The sequence below is a fragment of the Rhea americana genome, unplaced genomic scaffold (genome assembly GCF_003343005.1).
Source record: "Rhea americana isolate MKP2758 unplaced genomic scaffold, rheAme1 scaffold_13, whole genome shotgun sequence".
NCBI classification, from domain to species: Eukaryota; Metazoa; Chordata; class Aves; order Rheiformes; family Rheidae; genus Rhea; species Rhea americana.
The window spans coordinates 245,869-269,270 of NW_028185372.1; the positions used below are offsets into that span (position 1 = coordinate 245,869).

The 23,402-nt window shown below is 41.2% G+C and overlaps 1 protein-coding gene across 1 annotated transcript in view; it reads right to left on the reverse strand.

Annotated features, from left to right (window-relative positions):
* Window positions 1-595: 595 nt before the first annotated feature.
* CCBE1 (collagen and calcium binding EGF domains 1) overlaps window positions 596-23,402 on the reverse strand; it is a 90,842-nt gene continuing 68,035 nt past the window's right edge. Inside the window, exons 3-10 of the mRNA XM_085297690.1 lie at window positions 20,803-20,937; window positions 19,985-20,122; window positions 14,528-14,634; window positions 8,437-8,557; window positions 6,362-6,501; window positions 6,234-6,269; window positions 4,881-4,916; window positions 596-4,014 (exon numbers count right to left, since the gene is read on the reverse strand). Coding sequence (XP_085153816.1) covers window positions 3,781-4,014; window positions 4,881-4,916; window positions 6,234-6,269; window positions 6,362-6,501; window positions 8,437-8,557; window positions 14,528-14,634; window positions 19,985-20,122; window positions 20,803-20,937 — 947 coding nt within the window. The 3' untranslated portion in view covers window positions 596-3,780. The remainder of the gene's footprint in view (window positions 4,015-4,880; window positions 4,917-6,233; window positions 6,270-6,361; window positions 6,502-8,436; window positions 8,558-14,527; window positions 14,635-19,984; window positions 20,123-20,802; window positions 20,938-23,402) is intronic.

Below are 23,402 nucleotides of genomic sequence, written 5' to 3' on the forward strand. Positions count from 1 at the left end.
ATCACAGTCATTTTATACATATTTTAGTATTTCATATACTTACATAAATAAAGCGAACAGTATAGTTACTGGAATGTGTAATAGCAACAAACATACAGATTTTTGTGTGAAATTAAGAACAAATTCTTGGACGCCATCCCCATTTTTTGTTATTTCACTGGGGTTTAACATACTAACTCTGAAATACTTGTAGAAAAAATGTTATTCAAGCTGTGATACCAACAATGATTCTAGGGATTACCTTACTTCCATTTATAATCAATTTTCCTTTCCTTTTCCTGTGTTAGCCAGACCATATAGGAATTCTTTTGTGTCAGTATTTCAGTTTTGCAAGAAAGACTAATCCRGTATGTACTTGGCACAGTGTTGAAAGAACATTTTCTCGGCTTTATAATTTTGTTAAACTCATTAATAATCAGCATTTTCCCAACACTACAYGCTCTTGCAAATGTTTCCATTAAATATATTTCCAATATTAATAAAATAACAAACTCTTTATTATCTTTTTGCTTATAACATGATGTCTTAACATCAAAATAATCTTTTTTTCTAATAAAGCTATATATAGTATTTAACTATATGAAACAAAGTTGTCATGTGCATGAGCCTAGTAACAAAACTAGACATGAGTGTAGATGTTTCTACATTCTTATTTTGGGTTCTTAGTGTTTTTTTGATGCTTTTTGGAGCCACAGAGAAATAAATAATTTACAAGTTAACAGCTTCCTTCTCTCTCCAGTAACCAAGCTTAAAATTGAAAATGTTTCATTTRGTTTGGATTTACAAAACTTTAGATGTGAAAAAAATTTTACCTTTCTTTCCAAGCATTTCCGTGGGTTTCTCTAGAAGATACTTTAATAAAACAGTTTTTGATACAGTATCTGTATTATGAAAGTTATCATGTGGTTAATCAGCACTTAAATGAGAGAGGTCTGTAGAAAGATCTTGACGCAGACAGAAGGCTGAACCTTCCCAGCCACCTGTGTTCAAAGGGGCTCTCCCTGCTGGAGGAATTCCTATGTCCCTTTGCCTTGYCTTTGCTATAGCATCTCTGCTGCTGGGATTCAGCCAGCTGTTGAGAGTCTGTGGACAGAGGAGGGTAAAACATGGGGACAAAACCAAGGAGCGCTTCCATTCTGCTCTTTTATGGAGGAAGCACGCCTGTTGGAAACCCAGCTCCAGGTTGTAAAAAACCATGGTGCAGACCCTAGAAAGGGAAGTTACTGAGGTCCACATTTAGAAGACACTTGAATATGTGCCCAAGTTGATGTTTGGGAGTCCGTAGGACATCTTTCTGCACTTAGAGGCATGTTTTTTTTTCCTACTCTTCTGATTCAGTGTCAGAATTTCCTTCCTGTGGATATTTCTGCACAGCAGGGCATTCCCCCTACCCCCACCCTCCCAAGTCTGGTGATCAAACTGCAGAAACTTCTAATTTGGTGTTTATATTTGGAAAAGCAGAGCTCAGAACTAAAACAAGTGCCTCTTTTAGGACACTTATTCCGTTTGGGTATGGGTCAGGGGGAACTTAGTTGCTATGTAGGAAGTGACTCTTTTAACTTACTGGGCAGTATYTGGTGGTTCAAAAACCTGCAGTTATTAATTCTCTAGTAGAAATCAACCTGATCCAGCAGGTGATGGGAAGGGTAACSTGAAAGAGAATAAATGTATACGTAATTTGACAAATGTACTTAAAATTGCATATCGATGAASTGTGTCATTTATACCTAATTGCCTGCTTGAAATTAAGCAAATATAGACCTGCTGTCCTAGAGCTTCTTTCAGTCTGCTACTATGAGTAGTATCCCTTTTTCAGTCACAAGTTTTTCCCTAAATCTCGCTCTAAATCTCTCCCCCCATTGCCTTGTTCACAAGATTACTTGGATCTGCAGCTGCTGGGAGAGCTCCTCTCAGAAGAGAAGCCTGAAGACCACAGGGTGAGAACACACATTTTTTCTTAAGCTGCCAACTACCAGTGATTTAGTCATTGCTTTTTTAGTACGGATGTACATAAAAGGTGAAGAGAAGAGGAAGAAAAGATCATTAATACTCCTAAAGTTAATGCCCTTGCTTGTGGCATGCTGATAGTGTGGAGTTGGCAAACAATTACAGGAATGAACACATACTCTTAAAATACTGTACAAAAGATACTAAGAGTCTAGATAGCCAGCTGTGATAGCCAACATGACCTGTACTAGTGGTACAGGGATTATACCAACAGTCTTCTGGCACAGAGAACACGGAAGGAAATCCAAACCTGTACAAAGGATCCGGAAAGAGCCTGCTTATATTTTTCCCTATGTGTGTTTTGTTAGAACATGCAAGTCCTGAAAGCATGGCAAAATAAGAAATTTTTCTTTGCATTTGTAACATGGAAGCACTAAACATACTGTAGAAGTAGCAGCTACACAGATACAACATGAAATTTAAACATTTTGTGCTTAATATACTCCTTACATCTTTATCTTCTATGTGTGGCAGAGTCCTCAGCAGCCATGGTAATCCAAAAGAAATGTTAACATACATCATCCATGAGGTATGATCTAACTTGTGCATCCAGTTTTCCAGTGTAAAAAAAAAAAAAAAAAAAAAAAAGGCTTTCCCTTTCATCCCCTTTTACAAATACAGAATCCCCTGTGTGCAGTACCTCACCTTAGCCACCCAAACACCAGCTGAAGTGTTTTGCCATGTGCAGACCTGCACCTACTCATACTCCAAGCTAAATACACTGCAACTCTGTTCTAGTTCTGTAAGTGTGTTTAAATTGCTCTCACACAACAGAGAAACAAAACCAATGGCAGCTCTTGGCAAACATGAGGCCTTTCTGATCTCRTTTTCACTCAGACTTTCACCAAAGAAAACAGGCACCCACAGCAGGTCAGAATCTGGCTCATTCTGCAAGGCTGGGACTGGTTTGGTGCTTGCCTGTAAGACTACTTGATTCACTTACGCTGTTTCTCCTGCTTCATAAGTTTCCTGTTCTCTTGCTCATCCCCGTTGTGATGTATCCAGTAGGAATCTGTTGAGGAAGGGACCTGGCTCCCACACTCAGCAGCAGGAGAAAAGTAAGGGAGAATTAGGGGTAGTTTAGGAAAGACACATCTTCTTGACTATCTTTGCATAATACTCTGTAGTAACACAAAACCAAATAATTTCCAAGTCAAAAAGCAGTGCYCTTATATCATTGCTTCTCCATATTTTGGGGCCTTTTCCTGCTATGCTAAGGCGTATTAGAAGGAGACATTTCAGTTACAGCTGGCCTCTGCTGTAAAACAGGGATCCATCCTTCACTTTCCTAAGCTTGGGAACACTAGATGAGAACTTAAGGTCAGTGATATAATTCATTTACATGTATAAAGTAACTCTGGGCCTAGGTTTTTATTACTGCTGTCTTTCAGGGATGATGTTCAACTATCCCTCCATCTGTGGCTAGAGTCTGGGTAGTGGGTTGTTTGGACACAGAATCAAATGTAAGTAGATGAGATGCTGTTGTCTGCGCCTTTGACTAGAGCGTGCCTTAATCATGCTAGCCCTATATGCCAAAAAGGTTTTCCTGATAGTCTAGATACAATGCAGAGTGCAGGCTTGATGATCCAGAACTACTGCAAGGAGGCCACCATGAATTGAGAAAGCTACAGTACAGCAGCATGGTTGGGGAAAAGCAAAGAGAAAACTGGGAAATAATATACATATATATATATGTATATATATATATTTTTTACATTGTCAGTGCATTTTTATATTGAACAACTCTAAAGAGCTCTTTTTCAGTAGGCCTAGCTAAGGATGGGCTGCCTTCTGTATCCTGGAGTCTCTGGGTGCTGCCCGTGGTTTGTAATCTTCTCCAGATCCAAAATCTACTGTGTCGTGATAGTTTGTAAATTCCTGAGGTAATGGAAACTCCTCTGTTGATGAGTGAGTCCTGTGTCCAAACACTCTCTCTTGCAGCTCAGCAATGTCATTTCTGATGTCTGCCATCATCAGCAACAAGAAGTCAAATGAACCTGGTGGGCCCTGCAGTCACAAAGCAGGGTCATTAGTAATACTGTACTTACAGTTTTCAAAAATATCGATATAAATACCCTTGCAGGGGTAATTCAGTAAAACATTGCTGCATATTGGTTGCCTGAAATAAAAGATCTCTCCTTGCATCAACCTGCTCAGGAAACAGTCTTAAAAAGGCAAATGTTTTAGCTGACAGAGCCTACATCTAGAAGATGCTTAGCTCTTCCTTCACTGTATCTTTTCTCTAGCAGCATTTTAACACGCCACAGGAACAAAGATAAATCTTGTAAATTATTTCTTTTTAGCTGACTTCATGGTGAAGTTCACTGTTTAATATTGGGAACACTTGGTTGCACACCCTGCTAAAAGTCCATTCCATTAATGAGAAAAGACTGTAAGAAGGAAAATTTTAGACAATTTTGCTTTAAAATAGATTGTAAATTTCCACCGTTCAACAGCTGACTTGCTCAAAGCCAATACCTGGTCAAAGTCCCAGAGAGACTAGCGGCAGTTTTCTGAAAGGTTTCAGGAATCAGGCTACCAGCAGCAGCGTTGGGTGAACAGTATGAACTAGCAGTCTGCATAGGATCTGATGCCACTGCCTTCTGGTTGTGTCCCCCACACTGTTGTAGGGCAGAGACACACTTACTCCCTTCAGTTTGACACTCCGCAAGGGAGATGTGTAGGCAAAAAGATTTGATGAAAACAGGAAATTATTTTCTTTGAAATAACATTTTCTGTTCACGCAAAATCATGTAAAATGTCATTGTTCATTGTGCTCATAAAACAGGATTTTCTTTTCCCCTTTTGGCTGGCTTGCTGTTAGTAGCCAACATGACTTTGCTGTGAAAATGTTTGCTAAGAGCAATACTTACAGGTATCCCTTTTGGTCCTGGTGCTCCTCGCTCCCCCTGTAATCAATACCACCTCAGTTAGTTTGCTGTAACTAAAGGAAACAGAAAAGCACAGTTTGCCTCAGCAGAGACTGTTACTGTCCGCAGGCCAGGAGTCATCAGCTTACACTAATTTTGTTTGCTAAGAAAAATAAGACCTTAAAAGTAGTCGCTAGGCTCGCAGAGGTTTGCAGACCTCACATTGAGAGCCACTGGCCTGAAGTGCGTTTTAGGAGAATGAGCAGGTGGTTATGACAGTCAGGATTTGCATGGCAGCTTCTCTTCGTAGCTGGATGTCTTGACTCCCTTTTCTTTTTTTCCTGGCTGCAATTCGGAGGCACTTCCAAGTATCCTTCATACCTGAAACCCCTGGCCTGCCCATTTGCAGTGTCCAGGCTTATGGGCACTGCAAAGCTTGTGCCTTGGCCAAGCTCTGCCTGCCTGCCTCCACTTCATGTGAGACTTGCCCATGTTCATCTGCTCTAAATAGATAACAGATGCTGCTTTGAATAGAAACAGACACAAAATCCAGAGTACTGGCACTTCTGCTCTTTATGCTTCACAAGCCGGGGGAGATAAAGAAGTATCTTCATGGACAAAATAAGTTTGTTTGGGTCTTCTTTTTTTTTTTTTTTTTTTTTTTTTTTTTTTTTTTTTNTAAAGTAACATCTGGCTTCCTACATGTATTTTCTTTGCTAGCAGGATTTAAGACCTGGCCCAACATTATCACTAGTGTCTGCAGCAATAAAGTTATTACAAAAAAATAACCCTGCTACAATTATGTGATGCATTACATCTGCTGAGAAAATGCTAAGTAAACATGCAATGTTGAGATTTTGCAGGCCTGCTCTGGTGGGGACAATGTGATTGTGAGGACAGTGGGTGAAAACATGAAGAAAAAACGAAGTAGGAACAAATACACTGGGAAGAACACAGGAAAATGCCACTGACTCCAGTGAGAGCAGAGTTGGGCACTTACGATTTTCACCTAGACAGGAATGAGCCACATGTGATAGAAATTTGCAACAGAGCAGTCTAATGGAATAGGCTAAGGCATCAAAATCTTCATGGAAAAGCCAGAAGAGCTGTGCAGAAAGGAAAGGAGGCTGCTTGACAGATATCCTGACAGGGCTATTTGCAAGACTTGAGGAATGGGAAGCACAAAATAGCAGAAGGAAGATATGAAGGGATGGGGAAATGGGACATTCTTGGCTTAGCAAAGGAAATGAAAGAGGGTAAAAGTGGATGACGGCAGATACATAGAGGGTTGCTCTAGTGAGCCTGCACTTCATGTTCACACGGGCCCACATTGTGAAAAACAGTACCTCTCCTCACCTTGCTACCATCTCTCCCTGGGGCTCCCGGTGGGCCCTGCAAAAGAAAGAAAAGGGTTCACAAGTATGTAACAGATTGTGGAGCTAAGCCCAAATGCGCAATGCATAATAGAAAGGGAGAATACTTACCACAGGGCCCCGTCTGCCCTGCTTAATATGTGATATGTCTGGAGAAGGTCCCATAGGTCCCATTGATCCCCGAGGGCCTGGCTGTCCAGGAGGCCCAGGAGGCCCAGGAACTCCTTGGCTCCCTTTTGGTCCTGGAGCCCCTGCAATCAACAGCAAAGGTTACCTGCCATATGAAGCATTCAGGACACTTCATCAGTGCAAGCAGTGGGGGACTAACGGCTTTTTTTGAACCACCTAATGGACTGGTCACCTTAACATCTCTAAACCACAAATCTGTAACAACCAACACAGCAGTCATTTGAGACAATATTACTCCCTGTCACCATGGCCACATGACATCTTCACAAAACAGTTAAACCTGGTGTAATGAAGAAGCCAAAACTGCCACTGCCAGGTGGTTAGGCATACAGACTGGAAATGAAAAGAAAAGTAGAAATGCCTCATTTTCAAACAAAGGAGAAGGGAGCAAAAGCACACATCTCATGGGAAACATCTCTTGTAAACAGCTTCAGACAACTTGTGGAAAAGTTGGGTTAGACATTTACACTTGAGTGGCACAGAAACAGTGCTCTTTGGACATGGACTACACCTCTTTTTTGCTCAGTATGGAAGCCAGTGTATTAGACAAGAAGGGCTCTGTTCTTCCATTTTGCTTCATACCATTTTCAGCTTTTATTGGTTCATCAGAGAAAGCTATTTTTAGGAAGCATTCAGCCGACAGAGTACACATTTAGATCAAGAGAAACACTATAAAAAAACAAAACAGAAAAACAGGGACCTGAAACAATATTTGCATGAAACAAAATCCATTAAGGTGTCACTAGTTGAGTTGCTTTGTAATTAGAGGGGAAGGCATTTTTCGTCATACTGAAGACATGAAGAACAGAAGGCAGAGAGTAAAGACGGTTCAGCAGGACAGAATATTTATAATAAGGATTTTCAGAAGGAGTAGAAGCAAGTTCAAGGATGAACCTCTCCGACTCCTCTTGAAGACCCAGCAATACTCTTGTTAACTGCACAGAAGTGGAAGAGATCAGCACAGATGATTTTCAAGCAGAAAAGATCATTCTACAGTACCTTGGACAGCTCAGGTCATGGGGAAACCGGATGGGAGACATGCAGAAGCAGGCCTATATTAGACAGATTGCAAGGTGATGCACTGTGCACTTCAGAGCCTGACGCAGAATCTCTAACCACATTGTCCTTGCACTTACGATCTACTGTAGACTGAAGATACTCATCCTCCAAGAAAATGAGATAAAGACTCAAAAAACAAAGCAAGATCGCAAAAGTGGGGAGAAATGGAGATCAGTTCTGTAGATAGTAAATCAAACCAGGTAAGGAATATCAGCTAGTCCTCTCTAAGATTATTCCTGAAACCCAGAACATTTTCCTTGGATTCATTGCTAACCTGAAATTAGATCTGCATTCAAAAGAGTTAGCAAGTCTTTCAGCATCTCTGGCCTCAGGTTGCAGAGTGTCTGGCTTAAGTTAAAGCTTTAGGAACTCTGTGCTTTTCTCATTGTTTCAACCTACAGCTAAGCAAAGTGCAGATGATGTGAGTGAGTTTTACTTTTCTTTTCAGATTCCTTTGAATCTGGAACACAATATAAAATCAAATCATGAATACTTGCAAAAACAGATGAGAAAAAATAAGTGGCACAATCCCCTGCAAGCCAACAGCATTTTTTTTTTTTTTTACTTTACTAATGATAGTGAGCTGAAGTTATAGGAATTTCTGAAATGAAATGGAAAATGTTTAGGACAGAGCTAAAAAAAATGGGAAATGATAGCTGAAGCATATGAGATATCCCAGAGAGAGGAGGAAATATAATACATATATGACAAACACAATTTACATACAAAGAAATACATGGAGACTAAGAAACAATAGACAGTTGGCAGAGGCTGATCATAATGACCAAAGAATTTTTCTTTTTTAAATTAAGTACAGATAGAAATATAATAATAATAATAAAAGTATGAAACATTAATTCCTATCATGCTGGAAAACTGAAGCTTATTTTTATTCATGGCACTATTTTACACTCAGATCTCTCTGGTCTGTATCTTACCTGGAGGGCCTCGTTGGCCAGGCTGCCCTGGAGGGCCAGGGATATATGCGTTTGAGGCAAGCACTTTTTCACCAGTGATTTGCTTGCTAAGATCAGCAGCATTGTTTGGTAGCAAAGCAATCTGCAAAAAACAAGAAGTACTGTAAGCCCTCCATCATTCAGTTGGATAAATTACATTCTTGGTTAAGCTTTCTTGTGGACAAATAGTTAAATACTTCAGAAATACATAAAATCCTTACTGGTATCCATGGATATACCAACACAGCTCTTAGAGGGCCAATCAGGACTGCAGTTCATATTACATCAAGCTATGTAATTCAGGGAGTTTTCTGTAGACACATTTCTCATGCACATTAATCTCATTTAGAAATGCTTGCTTGATTGAAATGGATTTTGTAAGACAACAAAGATACAGAGCTGGATTTAATATCTATTTCAAATGATTGATTTCATTCAAAATGTCTCTCTTTTATACCATATTTTCCTCTTAAATTGCAAAGACTTTGGGGAAGAGATTGAACCCTAATTTCCAGTGGAGTTAGGTGGAAGATAGTATAAACATTCAATACAATAGGTTTCTGCTTGCATTAGCGTTTCGTAGCTTCCTTAGGCTCATTTGACAGCTTTGAGACCAGTGGACAGTGGAGGCCATTTACCTGTGTAAACAAGGACCACGTATTGTTATCTACTTCTATATAGCAGAAAATTTCTGGCTCAATGTTCCATCTAACTCTTCAGAGGATGAATGTTGTGACATGTACAAAAATAAAAAAGGAGCACTTCCTGCTCTTAATTCCATTAATTAACTTTGATCCAGTGAATTCTAATCAGCCATAATCCTTCACTGAAGTCTATGCAACTGCTAAGCTAACCGACTAAGTTTTCAAGTATATACAAGATTTCTTCAAGCTCTTGTCTTACTTCATTGTCCCAAAGAAAACTCTTTCCCTCACCACTCATCTTCTGCCAGCATTGATGGGACCTTCTTGCAGGTAATCAGTATCCGCTGGGAAGATGCTTGGGAACATTACTTTCACCTGTACATCTCTCTGACTGACATCTGTGCAGAAATCTGATGAGAAAACATTGTTACAGAGAGTGACAGTCTACAGCTGTGTTCCACAGGGTGTTTTAAGTGACCCACAGAGACAGTTGGGCAGTTAATTAGTTTAGCAGACCATATTATTTAAGCAAATAGGTTTCTGAATCTGCAGCTGCAAGGCAAAAGCAAATGAGAATATAAACTGAATAATATGATTTGAAATGTCATAATCCATTAAGCATCAGGTCTGCTTATTCAGATTGAATACACTTAATAATAAATGTATTTAGAGATGTTCTGCAAATCTTTAGTCTCCCCAGGGTCAGTGGAGGGGACGTGACCAGCTAGGAGGCTGTTCTACAGCCAGGAAAGAAGATTATTCGTGGTGAATGGCCACATGTAGAGTTGGGAATTTTGCCCTGCCAGATGAAGTTGAAAAGATATTTCAGCAACACCAGGGCAAATCTATCCTTGGGGCAGCTTTGTTGCTACCCTGAATGAATTTGTTCACTGGATAATTTGATGATAGACTCTGCAACACTTTTGTGGGAGAGTTGCATTAAAATACATGCTAACTCCTGCTATCTGATAGTGCTTTTAATCACCTATTTGAAATTCCCTGCACTGGACTGTTCTCAAAACTTCTATTTGTTTCTGTAATTATTTGGAATCATCCACAGAATGATTGAGGTTAGAAGAGCTCTTCAGAGATCATCTAGTCCAACCCCTCTGCCTCTAGTGCAAATCAAATGTTTGTAACGCAGAGCCAAAATAATGTTACCACAGAGTCACACCAACTCACAGAATGGTTGAGGTTGGAGAGGACCTCTGGAGATCACCTAATCCAACCTCCCTGCTCAAGCAGGATCCACCTCGAGCATGTTAAACAGGATCGTGTCCAACCAAGTTTTGAAGATCTCCAGAGAAGGAGACTCCACAACCTCTCTGGGCAACCTGTTCCAGTGCTCTGTCACTCACAGGAAAGAAGATTTTTTTCATATTTGGATGGAACTTCCTGTGTTTCAGTTTGTGCCTATTGCCTCTTGTCCTATCACTTGGCATCACTGAAAAAGAGTCCAGCCCCATCCTCTTGACCCCCTCCCTTAAGATATTTGTAGAATTGATAAGAGCCCCTCTCAGCCTTCTCTTTACCAGGCTAAAGAGGCCCAGCTTTTGCAGCCTTTCCTCATGAGAGATGCTCCAATCCCGTAATCATCAGTAGCCTTACACTGGACTCTCTCCAGTAGCTCCATGTCTCTCTTGTACAGGGGAGCCCAGAACTAGACACAGTGTTCCAGATGTGGCCTCACCAGGGCAGAGTAGAGGGTGAGGATCACATCCCTTGACCTGCTGACCTGATGTTATGTACTTGCAATACATAGAGCAAACTTCTTTCAGTAAACAAGCTATCAATTAAGCAGTGGACTTTCTAGGGCAGCCAGTGCTGTTTGCTGTCTTGGATTGCATGCAGAGTTTTGAAGGAAGCAAATGAGAGAAAAGATGATGGAAATGCCAAAACAGTCCCTGATACAAGTTAAATGACATGTTGTAATCTTACAGGAATTTGGCAGATTCACTGCAACCCTGCTGGAAATCAGTAGTTGGATGAGGTCAGTACTTCACAGAAGCCCCTCAGGGTGCTTCTTAGGTCATGTGGTCACTCCTATAAGCCTACCCACAGAGAAAAGGGGATCGAGCACACTCACTGCTCTCAGTCATGTCTTTTGTGTTGTCACCTTTGGTTTTCAATAAATAAGTAAGTAAACAATTGTTTAATTTACCAGTAACTCTTCAGCTTTCAGAGACAACATCCCAGCCACTGCACCACAGATAAAGCATCAGACTCTTGAGGCTAAAAAGCTACCCCATGGCTCACAACACCTTATACCCTAGGCTGAAGAGAAAAATTCAGTAACTGGGAGCTCTCACAGCCACATTGGCTGGGGATCAGCACAAGAAGGTCAGCCAGCCAGTCCCTGGGCTGTATTCAGACTGTCTGGAGTGGGGTCATGATTTTGGGATTTATTAGTATCCCTGTTGATAAATAAATGTCACTTAATACAGAGTCCCTGCCATGAATAATTCTTCAGATTATGTTGCAAATGGCCAAGCTGGAGTAGAAAGATGCATTTAGTGGCAAAGACTCAGCATGAAGAGGATTTAAACGTGTATTCTGTTCTGCTGCTTAAATAAGATATTGACTTGTTCCTGCCAGCAAAGCTGTTCTAACAAATAACTTAGTAAGTTAAAAAAAAAAATAGCTGCTGTGAAAGCATCTACACATGCTTCCCCACTGAGTCAGCTGGACTTGAGATGTACACCAGAAGTGCCAAAATACCCAGGCTCTGGTCTAGCTCATTGTTTTTTTTGTATCTCCTGGCCAGCAAACGGCTGCCACATACACGGAGGCCAAAGCATGTGTTTTTGATGTTGACTCAAATCCTCTTGGAGACTGGCTATATTCATTGGCTTAATTTCTGTTTCACCTTTTAGCTGAACCAGGATCTTGGTCAAGAGTGACCTTGGCTTGCTTGATCCAAATCTTAATGGTGCTTGGAAAATACTCTCCCCCCCATATGTGTGCAAATATTTGTGACAGTAAGTTTTAAAGGAAATCAGTGCTAGAAACATGACCCTTCATATTCAAGGTTGCGTGCTGCACCTGGAGTTTTGGGCAGTTCCTAGGAAATTTGTGGTCTAGGTGATTCTGACAGTGTTTGATAGGAGCGATGCCAGCTATGGATTTCTAATTAAGACATGGATTTCTAATTAAGATATTTAAACACATCTGTGCAATAGGCTCCAAGAATGCCCCAGTTCCAAGTGCTGAACTTACTATTTTTTTTAATTGCTGGCTGTGCCTCAGTATGTCAGTTATCCTTCCCTTAGTTTTCCAGCTMTTCCCTCTTTTTTTCCTGAAAAATCTGAAATCAACCTAGCTCTGCCCAAAGTTCCTCTAGTATATTACAAGGACAGTCCATCCCACTGGATAACCCCTGCAAGGAGACTTTCTGCTCTGATCCTAGAACTAGGATCTGGATTTTTCTGGATCTGGAATCTATAGTACAACCCTCCAAAAAGTATTAGTGCCATCACCTCCATCCTTTAATCCAACAGCTTTTGTGCACTCCAGAGGCAGTATGGATTTGAGTTCAAACCCCTGCTTGCCTGAGGAGACCCAAAATCACACCTCCCACTTCCAGAAGCATACCCCAAGTCCCAGTCACAGGGTTTTCTGGATTGGATCCCTCTCAGACTCTTCTGCTAAACTTAATTTTGTATAAAGTTCATAAAATCTGAAAGCCTTCACCACAAGATTAAGACTCATTCCCATAAACTGCCAGACAGGAATGAATTATTCTGTACAAAACAGAGCAGCTTCAATCACTGATTTTGAGAGATGTCCTCCTTGAAAGTACTTGACCATAGGGAGGGGATGGTGAAACGTGAGGGCTTACTTCTCCTTGGTCAGAGGAGCAGTGAGCCCAGATCTCCTCTCAGCATGGGCAAAAGCCTCCCTCCCGCCCCCCGCCAGAGGCAAGGGGAATGATGGGGGTGTTGTGGGACCACCTCTTGCAGTTCTGTCCATGAGATGCAATCCAGTGGGCACTTTCTGGGAATGCCAAATAGATCAGGTCCCACAGGGAAGATACCTGGTGAAAACCCAAGACCCCCACAAGACTTAGCTATGAGACCAGAGCGAGGTGCTTAGCGTGGTTACAGTTATTGTACAACACAAGGTGCCCACAGTAAGAGGTTTGGAGGGTATCAGCTTGTAACCAAGCAGAAGTTTTTAGACATTGCATTTTGAGCATAGGCTCCTAAAGCTAGACACAAAAAACGTTCCATTAATTCAGCTCATAAGTTTCCATGAATTCTTGCACAAACTGATTGGCCAAGAGTGTGATTCCCGGTTCCTCCCTGGAGGTCGGTACAAGCTACTTTTAGCCTCACTTACTGTGGCTGGACAAACAGACACTCAAGAGTATGGCTTCTTTTTAAAGCCATTTGGTATCTACTAGCAGGATAAATTTGAAAAACAGAATTTCCGTCTCACATGAAATTCTGTCATTCCACATTTGTCTTCCTCTTAATTCAGAAAGAAAACATAATACTTTGCGATTTTTGAGATAAAAAGTATACCAAAACTTAAATGTATCTCATTTTGGTGATGTATATTTCTTTCTTCCTAATAAAAACGCATTGAATGAATACCATTAAATGTGACTATACAGAACTGTGTTTTAACACAGTGAAATTAAATGAATAGCCTGGGTGAAGTGATTACAGCCTATCAACATGAATTACTTAGAAGCATCCTGCAGAACATTTCCACTCCAGTGACCCTGAATGTTCTGAAGGAGATATCACTATAAAAAGGCACTTCATGAGGATCTCTGCACTTGGCTTTCCAGTTCCTGGGGTGGGTCCCTGGGTTATTTCAATCCTACTTAAGAAATCCAAAAGGATCACACATAAGAGAAAATACACTTAGAGGCCAAGGGAAGTGTTAAAGTACATTATATTTTACTTCAAAGGACACAAGGATGAATACAAAAAGAGTTGGGCCTGAGTTTGGTCTTTTTTTAAAAATCAAAATTAATGTAGCTGCTAGTGATGTATTCATCTAGCCACTCACATCTTATTTCGCAGCTATCCTCTGTCAGCACCCTGTTAATGCAAAATCATGCTCTCCCACATTCCCTCATCTGCAGAATATCCTGCACTTACATAAACTAAAGCTGGATAAAGTGCAAAATGCTGTGCATTCAGAGTGAGTGGAAAGCAGAGGACAGTGCAGATTGCTAAGAAACCCAGGCTCAGATTTTACTGGGTATTTGCCAGATTCTGTTACCATGAGGTTGGTATAACTATCAATCTGCTTACAGGCAATACAAAATCATGGAGAAAGAAAATGCCATTCCTACACGATTTTAAAATATGTTGCCATCATCTTTATGGGCACAAGAACCACATGGCAGTGACAGCTCCAAACACTTAAATTTAAATTTGGTTGTCATAAAACAACGGTCCGATCAACATTCATACCTTTTGCTTCAGTTGTAAAACTGTCTGCTTTATTTGATGAAATTCCTTACAAGAGGCACAACATGTCCCTGGTTTTGCAATGTTTTCAGATTTCTCAGGAAGCCCAGCTGAAAGAAAGCAGTTTCCATTAGGAATGTTAGAGAGTCAAAGGAAAGCAATTCATAAAGTAATTGCAAAAGTAGTCAGAGTCTTGAAAGTTATTACATTTCCCCAGAATGTGAAAAGAAGGAGTCTAGCTGTTGATGGTGCTTTGACTGTGAACTGCTGTGTAACGCTAAGAAATTTTGCAAGGACAGCTCTGAGCTTATTTCTATAGCAGCTGTTTCCAGTTAGCAGTCCCTAAAGATTTTTTTTTTAATACCTGAAAATGTTTACACCCATTCTTTTGTCTTTGCATTTATGATGGACTAGCCCTGTAGATCTGAACTGATTTACAGTCCCCTGAAGGGCCAATTTTCATATGCTATAAATTACAGTAAAATCCCTTACAATGTGGCCGTTTCGCTCACTTTGCGCAAACTGCTCTTCATCATCACTAGTTATTCCTCCATGCAATGGAATCAGACTGATCAGAGACAGGAATTGAGATTAATGATAGGGATTTAAATCTACACTAGAGAAAAGGTCACACCAATTGATACTATGCAAGAATGAAATCTTTCAAGCATCTGTGACATGATTCAAACTGTAATAGATATTGCAAATGTTATTTTTGTCTTTTTCCCATATTGCTTTTGTCTCATACACAATGAATCAATTCTGTATCACAAACAAACAAGTACTGTTTTAACAGATGTCCTATTAAAGAGAAATGTAGTTTCCAAAACAGAGTGCAAAACTTATTGGCAAAATGGGTAAGCTTTTTTTCTTCTATTTACAGTTTTTGAGAAGCATAGAGCATACTGAGTACCTGGATATAGCATCTGGTTCACCTGTAAGGGTTACTGGAAAAGTTTGAACATTGCCCACTCAGAGCATACCATGTAATGCAGAAACTGCAGGTGCTGCTGGTAAAAGCCAGTAAACATTCAAAATCTACAAAAAATGATCATCTAAAATGCACTTAGCTATTGTKTTATACTTCTCACGTGGACACACACTTGAATGTCCTTATTTGGGTCATCTTTTCATAAATGTGTATTGATTTTGAAAACAGAACTTTTTCCTAGCACTGAAGATATTAGATGGTTCTTGCCTTCAAATGTACATATTTATAGAGTCCAATAAGGGCCATTGCACCCACTCCTATAATGGTCATCTAGGGACCACCAGTGCCACCAGTGATTTAGGACAAATTGATTTTCTATAGGATTACTCCATCAGCCACTAAACCACATACTCTTGCTTTTAGAAGACACACGTTTATTTCTCTTTTCTTGGAAAGCCTTATGGCAAACGTGCTTCCTTCTTTCATTGCCCTAAAGCTGGTAGGAGAGGGCTGTAAGGGCAGTGGGGCAGAACAGCCCACAGCACTAAGGACATCAGTATKCCTGATGAGCTCATCAGGAGATGAGGACTGGAGAAGATGAGGCAAAGGTCTGGGGAGGTTCCACACCTATCACCTGCTGCTTCTGCAACCGTGGTCCAATGTCATTTTCCAGCAGCACTTCAGCCTTCATGTGACCATAACTGAATGTGTCATCTGCTGGTTTCCTCACAGCTGTATTTCTGCTGTGAATCAATTTGACTTTCACTTCTTCGAAAGCCTCTTTGCCCACATGCATTTCAGTGTTAGATTAAAGCATCTGCAATATGCAGCGGGGGCTTTCTTCAAGAGGAATTCATATGGTACAATTAAGATACCTTGATAGTTCTATAAGCTAAGTTTTCTCTTGACCATGAGTATTTTGACATCTCCATTTTTTTGACCTGTATAGGATTTACAGAGGTACATATATAKAGAAAAAAAAATTTAAAAACGCTTCCCCCCCCAACTCCAATAGAGTTTGTGTTTGGTACTAGTCTTAAACCAAAATTTCTTTTAATAGATATCTTACCAAATGAGTTCCATCACAAAATGCACACAYTGTGTTAAGAAATGTTGCTGAAAGCAACAGTCATAGGGAGAAACTGCCAGATCCTCTGCTGTTGGAAACCTTTTGCAATCCCACTAGAATCACTGGAATTATGTGCAGATTAAGAAGCTCYGAATTTGGTCTCTACTTCCATTATAAAATCCAGTTTATCTTCTAGGAGGATGTGGTACACAGGCTGACGACTATAGATAAAATGGCTGTAATAACCCACGGAGACAATCGTGGCAGAGGGGGAAGGGAGCGTTAGCTAATGTTTGGGAAATATCACACCACTGAGATTCCTGCAAATCCAGTTGGATTGACTTGTCTCAGGAAGCAGTCCAACAGCATCACACAAGTGAGCAYGAGCTACATCCCAGGAGAGGGGTGGAATCCCCCTAACTCATACCAGACAGAGGTGATGATTTGCCCAGGAAAGGAGTCATCGATCAGGCATTCCCTCTACCCCCATCTGATCCCATGTCAGGACCAAAATATGAATAAAGCCAGGAAAGAGCACAAATAAAGCCAGAAGCCACCTAGGACAGGCCAGAGGGGGGCGGAAGCAATTAGGCTCTGAGCTACCCACGCTCAGTGCAGATACTGAGGCCACCTAAAAGGATAAGTTTGGCAAGCACTGAGCAACACACTTATATAACCTGTTTTCATTGTACAAGCCTCAGTGGAGAAACCCAAACTATTTCAGAGGTGGTTTAAACCAGGCTTTACAAACCACAAAGTCTCRGTTGTGAGTTATGTTGCTGTCCTTATACAGCTTCTTTCAGCTATGTGAGATACCGCTGAGCGWACAGCACCTATTGCTAAGAGAAGTGCTTGGAGAAGCAATGCATTTGCTTCACACGTGCTTAATGACTTTTGGCTCACTCATGCTGGACGAGAACAAGAGCCTGGTGGGGGAGAGCTCTGCGGGGAGCTGTGCTGCAGGCGCTCTTCATGGAGAGTGTTTAGTTTCTCATCTGTGTTGTATTATCTGGGCTCAGCCTGCTAAGATGGTTTAATTTGCCTACTTACGAGCGGGTAACTATTGTCTCCATCAAACACAACATGACTGTGCATACGGCAAAACGCTCCCTATTCTTGTGCCCCGCGAGCAAACTTCAAACACTCCACCAAGCCGCTTATCACAGTTCAGAGCCAAAAAGCATCCAGACTGTCATCTCCAGGCACGGTACATTGAATGCATGACTAATAATTCTCCATGAAATGTGCAACATGGTTAAAGCTGGAGAAAGAGGCCCTACATGAATCTCACGGTCTCTCCTATTAAACTTAGAATAATATTTAAGTGTTCCAGCTACCATTAAARGGGAATTGTCTACTGTTTACTACAAGGTAACTCCAGCTTAGAAGCGGTGCTCTCCGTAACGGTGCAGGGCCTGGGCTGACCACGAGGTGGTGTGTCGTTATAGCCAGTTCATTTGGGCTCTTGAAAATCTCAATTTTCTTCATGCTGACTGGTAATTACAGGCACGAGCTGTGCAATAGCTGATTTCCCTTTCACTTACATCAGAGGTCGGGCAAAGTTAGTAATAGTATCTTGGAGTATAATGGAGTAAAAGAAAGAAAGTATCTTTATCTGCTTTACACTGCTTATTGGGGAAATYTTTGAGAAATTGTGGGTACTTAATTACATATTAATTACTATAACTGACATTACGTGCCATGTACGTTCAGAATAAAAATTGCTGTTTTGCTAATATTAGAAGCTTATTTTCAAAGCCTTGAGTATCYTGTATGATCAGATATCCTGAATGCTTTGGACATTACTCTATCAGGAAATTTGAACTAGCAAGAGAAAATGTTAACTGAAAAAAACTACTTGCAAGGGGATTATTTACATTGTACCTTTTTCCTTAATGACTCTCAAACACTTAYAAGGAAAACAAACATTTGAAAACTACAAGGAACGATTAAGGTTAATAGGGTGTCTCCAGCTACATATTYCCAGAGGAAAAGCAAAATTATAAATTGCTCTTGCCATCCAGTGGGATTTGGAGCACCCAGGGATACATGTGTTCAGTCATTAATGGATGAACCTAGAGGTAAGATATCAGTCATCAAAATAGTTTTTTCTTTCCCAGAGCATGGGTTGTTTCCTTCCTCCCTTCTTTGTTTAAAATGCCAYACAGTATTTAATCTGAAGTGGTCTAAATACTGCAATTTAATAACTGGGATGAGGTCAAAACCTTAAAAACCTTTTATACACAACACACACAAGTTGAAACCAACAGTGTAAAGCAGGAACAATCCCTTACTCTCTCCCATTTCATCACATAGTACTTTCATAATAACAACAAAAAAAATCCGACCACAGTCATGAGACACTCAACTTACTGGAGGTCAGCAGAATTCAAATGTTATTCAGCTTAAGTCAGCTATTGATTTAAATAATGCTTAAAAAGACACTGGAATTCCCAGGCTCATCTCTTCTGCGTGCCTGAATGCTCAAAGCTACTAACCAGCCAACCTAGGGCCATTCGCTAATCTCACTTGAAGGCAGGTAAATACAAATCAAATCAACTAACCTGTGAACTTAGTGAAGGCTTATAAGGGTCAGATTTCGGAAAATCTTCTTGCGAGTCTGAAGCTGAGTTTTATGCTCTGAACTAGYTATAGTCCAGGTTGGTACAAGAGCAAAATATGACCAGGAGCATTATATGATCCCAGAAAAATGGTCTAACTTTAGTTACAAAGGCAAGTGTCACTTTTAAGCCACCTCTCCCTCTCCAGGGGGAAGAAGCTTTCTGCATCCTTCAGAATATTGGTGCCCTCTCTTTGTAGCTGTGACTAGTGATTTACTGCCTTGTGTGTGTAGCTGATGAACAAGGACCAGGAGAACAAGCTGTAAGATTGCTCTACAATCCATACTCAGATGTCCAGAGACTTGGAGGCAATTTGGCCTCTGAGCAATCTGGGCTTCCTGAAGCAATGGCTACATCCCTGTTTCAGGACATCCCAGGTCCAATTGTGGAGTGGGAAACAGTTCAGTTCTGGGCTTTCCACAACACTAACATCTCAGAGGCTGCTGCAGGCTGGGACACAATGGCTCTTCTCCTGGCACGACAGGACGGCACCATCAGCAGCTCATCTCCCCGGCACTTTTGGTACTCAGAGCACCACACCTCTCACCTCTTTTCAGAGCAAACACCCCAARCCCCTGGAGGCCCCTGAGATAGTCACTGAGAAGCTAAGGCCACATTTCCTACCAGCTTGGGCTGCTTCCTGGAATGCTGCTGATATGAGACTAGAGAAGTGTATCACACCATCTGGAGAGTGTGTTTCCTTTTAAATATCTGGAGTTCACAAAGCTCCTATCAACTTTGGCATTGGCTGCATCACATTTCCATGAGTTTCCTCTACAAGAGATTAAATTCTTAGAAGACTGTTTGGCCCAGGAATTTTAACACCCATTATTGTATACCTTTATCTCCTTTGGTGCATGTCTTCCCATCATCTTCCCGGGTATAGCCTTCATGACACTCACATCTGTAGCTGCCTGCAGTGTTGACACAGATCTGAGAGCAGAGTGTCCCATTGCTCGTGGCACACTCATCGATATCTGAAGAGGAAAAAGTGTTGAAAATGTCCTAAAGACAGGGAGTTCAGACCTCAAATATAACAAAAGACTTTCTTTAAATGATCGGGAGATTTTGACTTTGAATAAATGAACAACTACTGATGCCTCAAACCAAAGCTCTGCAGTTAATAGTAACTGCATTATTATTAACACTCCTGGCTTTTTATAGATGAAAATCACTTGGCTGTTTCTTCSCATCAGAGAGTGCACAAGCAAAGCTTGACTCCGCAAACCTTGGCTCACTGGAATAGCAAGGACTGCAGGGTAGGACTATTGAACTGGGTGGCACTGGCCACAGAAAGACCGCTTGTAAAAGACCAACCCTGACCTAGATACTTGTCATGTGAATCAAAACCCAAGGGCTGGTCTCAGAATTAGGCATGCCTATACTGCTCTGAGGGTTACAGCTAGAACTGTGCCTGTGTTCTTGGGCCAAAAACCAGAAAACTGACCAAAATCTGCAGGGGGAATTAATAAAGGGAAAAATTACATCAGCCCAGACACTTGAAAGTGTTTTGGTACATATGGCCTGTTTTAAACACTATATTTACTCTGCAGCAGTAAAGAAAATAAGGCTTCGGATCTAAACTCACTGCTAAGAGACCTGAAGAAGCAAGATACATCATTAACTACAGATAAACTTAACATGCACTTCTACCCACCCAAGCAATAAGGCTTCTCTCTATTTCTGTGCCTCTCACGATCATAGCGGTACCCAGGATAGCAGGTGCATAGGACACGTCCAAAGTTATCTGTGCACTGCTGTTCGCAAGGAGCTTCCGCACAGACATCATAATCTAGAGAGAGAAAGATACGGTTARGAAAATACCAATAGCAGTAGCTGGGTGACACTTGGATAGCAAACATTTCACTTYTGTCTTTGCTAATTAATAAACTCTTGTTACATTATTTCTGAGGATTGAAGAAACCTAGAAAACATTCATGAAAACATAAGCAAAGTATTATGGCAAAACTGCAATTGCTCATTACAGCCTTACAATAAAGTTGGACTTTAAGAAAGGAACACTTTCTCAGTTTGCAGATTTTAGGAATTCTTTTCACAGAAATATTGTTACATAGAAGTTATCTGCTGTTTTCCTCCCCAAATATTTATATGCTGATAGCAACATTTCCTATGCAAAACACTGGGAAATACTGTGAGAATAACTGCCAAATTCAAGCAGAAAGTATCTCATAAGGGAAGGTTAAATAAAATCACACAGTAATTGTTCAAAACCAGCTATAACCCTTCTAGCAAAGAACACACTGTTACAACCCCCCCCCCCCCGACTCTTAATATTAGCAATGTGAAGACTGGGATATGATAAGTCACTGGCCAAGCTTGTCAGTGGAATCACAAAAKATGCTCTGAAGTCTCAGCTCAAAACCAGGAGGGTGAATCTGTTTCTGATTTCACTATAGCAACAGAGCTGAAGTCCAGAGAACAACCCCAGAGTGAAACAGTCTGGGACCACAGGGTTGAGCTGGCGTGAAGGACTCGTGTGGTTTATTTTGACCTTGCCGTTAGCAAAGCGGAGCCTAGTACGGAGATGAGGCGTGCTTTTGCAGGAGGCACGTTCCCACGCAGTGGATACCTCCAAATGCGCGTAAAGCTTTTGCGTGGCTGGAARGTCTCCCCTTCCCAGCTGCCAGGGGCTGGCTGGGTGCTGGTCCTGGTGGGCCGACAGCACCACTTTCCCATCCCTTAGAAACTCAACTCTGGCCACACACTGTGGGCAAGCAGCACAGAGCAACTGACCCAAGCAAGTTCTGTGGRAAGCACCAGTGATGCATGGAAAGGCAGTATGGGCACCTTGCTCAGGGCCTTGCAGCACCTCAGGGAACACTTGCAGGGAGGAGAAAGGAAATACAGTAGTGTCCAGTGTCAAAASCACCTCAAGCATAGCACTCTGAAGTTCAGATTTTACACCAGAATGAGCAGTAATTTCTATGGCTGTGTCAGAGGAATGTCACCTTTTACACAGTAATTCACTCTGTTTGCTACTGCTGCACATGACCTTCCAATATGGGGTACTGGAAGGCCACGGCAGAAATAGCCTATTCCTGTTCTAAAGACCAATTCAAGTGTTTCAACTGAATTCCCAACAATGCAATGTATTTGCATATACACAGTATTAAATAATTAAAACTCAAACTCATTATTGACTCACACTAACAAGTAGCAGACATCTCTGGGAACAAAGAATTTTCCAAACAATTAAAATGAACTAATAGATGGTAAAGCAAGTGAAACCACATTTGCTGTGTGAGTTATATAGAGCACATCTGTAGCTCTGGTGGTAAAAGTGACGGTGTGCCAGGGCACAGAAAACTGCCAAATACAACTTAACAAGCTACTGTGGTGCCAGTATGTCACATCAAAGTCCTTTAGACCAAAAAATACCATTGTAATGGCACCAAGCATTCCCTCCCTTGCGCTTACTACGTTTCGAATAACACACATCTTTTATTTCCTTTTTATTTTGCAGCTGTATTGATTTTAACTCTTGAAATCTGTCCTCAATACCATGACCRCAGTGTCAGAACCTCTCACAGGAACCAGGGTACAAAGCATTGCACAAGCATGGAACAAAAACAGGGCCAACGCTTTCAAACATAGACCACATGGGGGCTAGCTTGGACTTTTTACGTGACACTTTGTCTTTAAGCTCCTGCTACATTTGGCACTAGTAAATATTCACAAATATAAAGGATTTGTGGTATTTTTTTCTGGGCATGAATACAATTTTTTGTTTTGTCCACTGAAACAAAATCAGCCTATTTAAAATAATAGCCCTTACGCAGTAGAATTTGAGCATTTGTATGGAGCAGGGCATGAATCCTCAGTGCACTGCTGGCAGCRCCTCTTTGCACCCAAGTGACTGAAGCCTGGAAAGACTACACAGAGGGGGCACAGGCATCTGGAAGGCATGCTAGTATGCCCACCTCTGAGGCAAAGACGCCTGCTTCTTAGCTAGTGCACCCACGCAGGTGCTGGGTTGGCCTGTGCCACGTTCAGCCTATTCATAGTAGAGGTCAAGGGAGCTGCAACCTCTCTGCGCTTCCATGAGTAAATCTGTTCTAATAAAGTCATAGAAAACAGTGCTGGGAGGGACTATCTCCCACTACAAGCAGGATTAGCTATATGTGAGCTGTTCCTATTAGATGTTCATCTAGCTTGTACTTAGAGAAACCTCAGGGCTGCAGACACCCCACCACCATTCAGGCTATTTCAGAGATTAAATATGCTTGCAGATAGAAA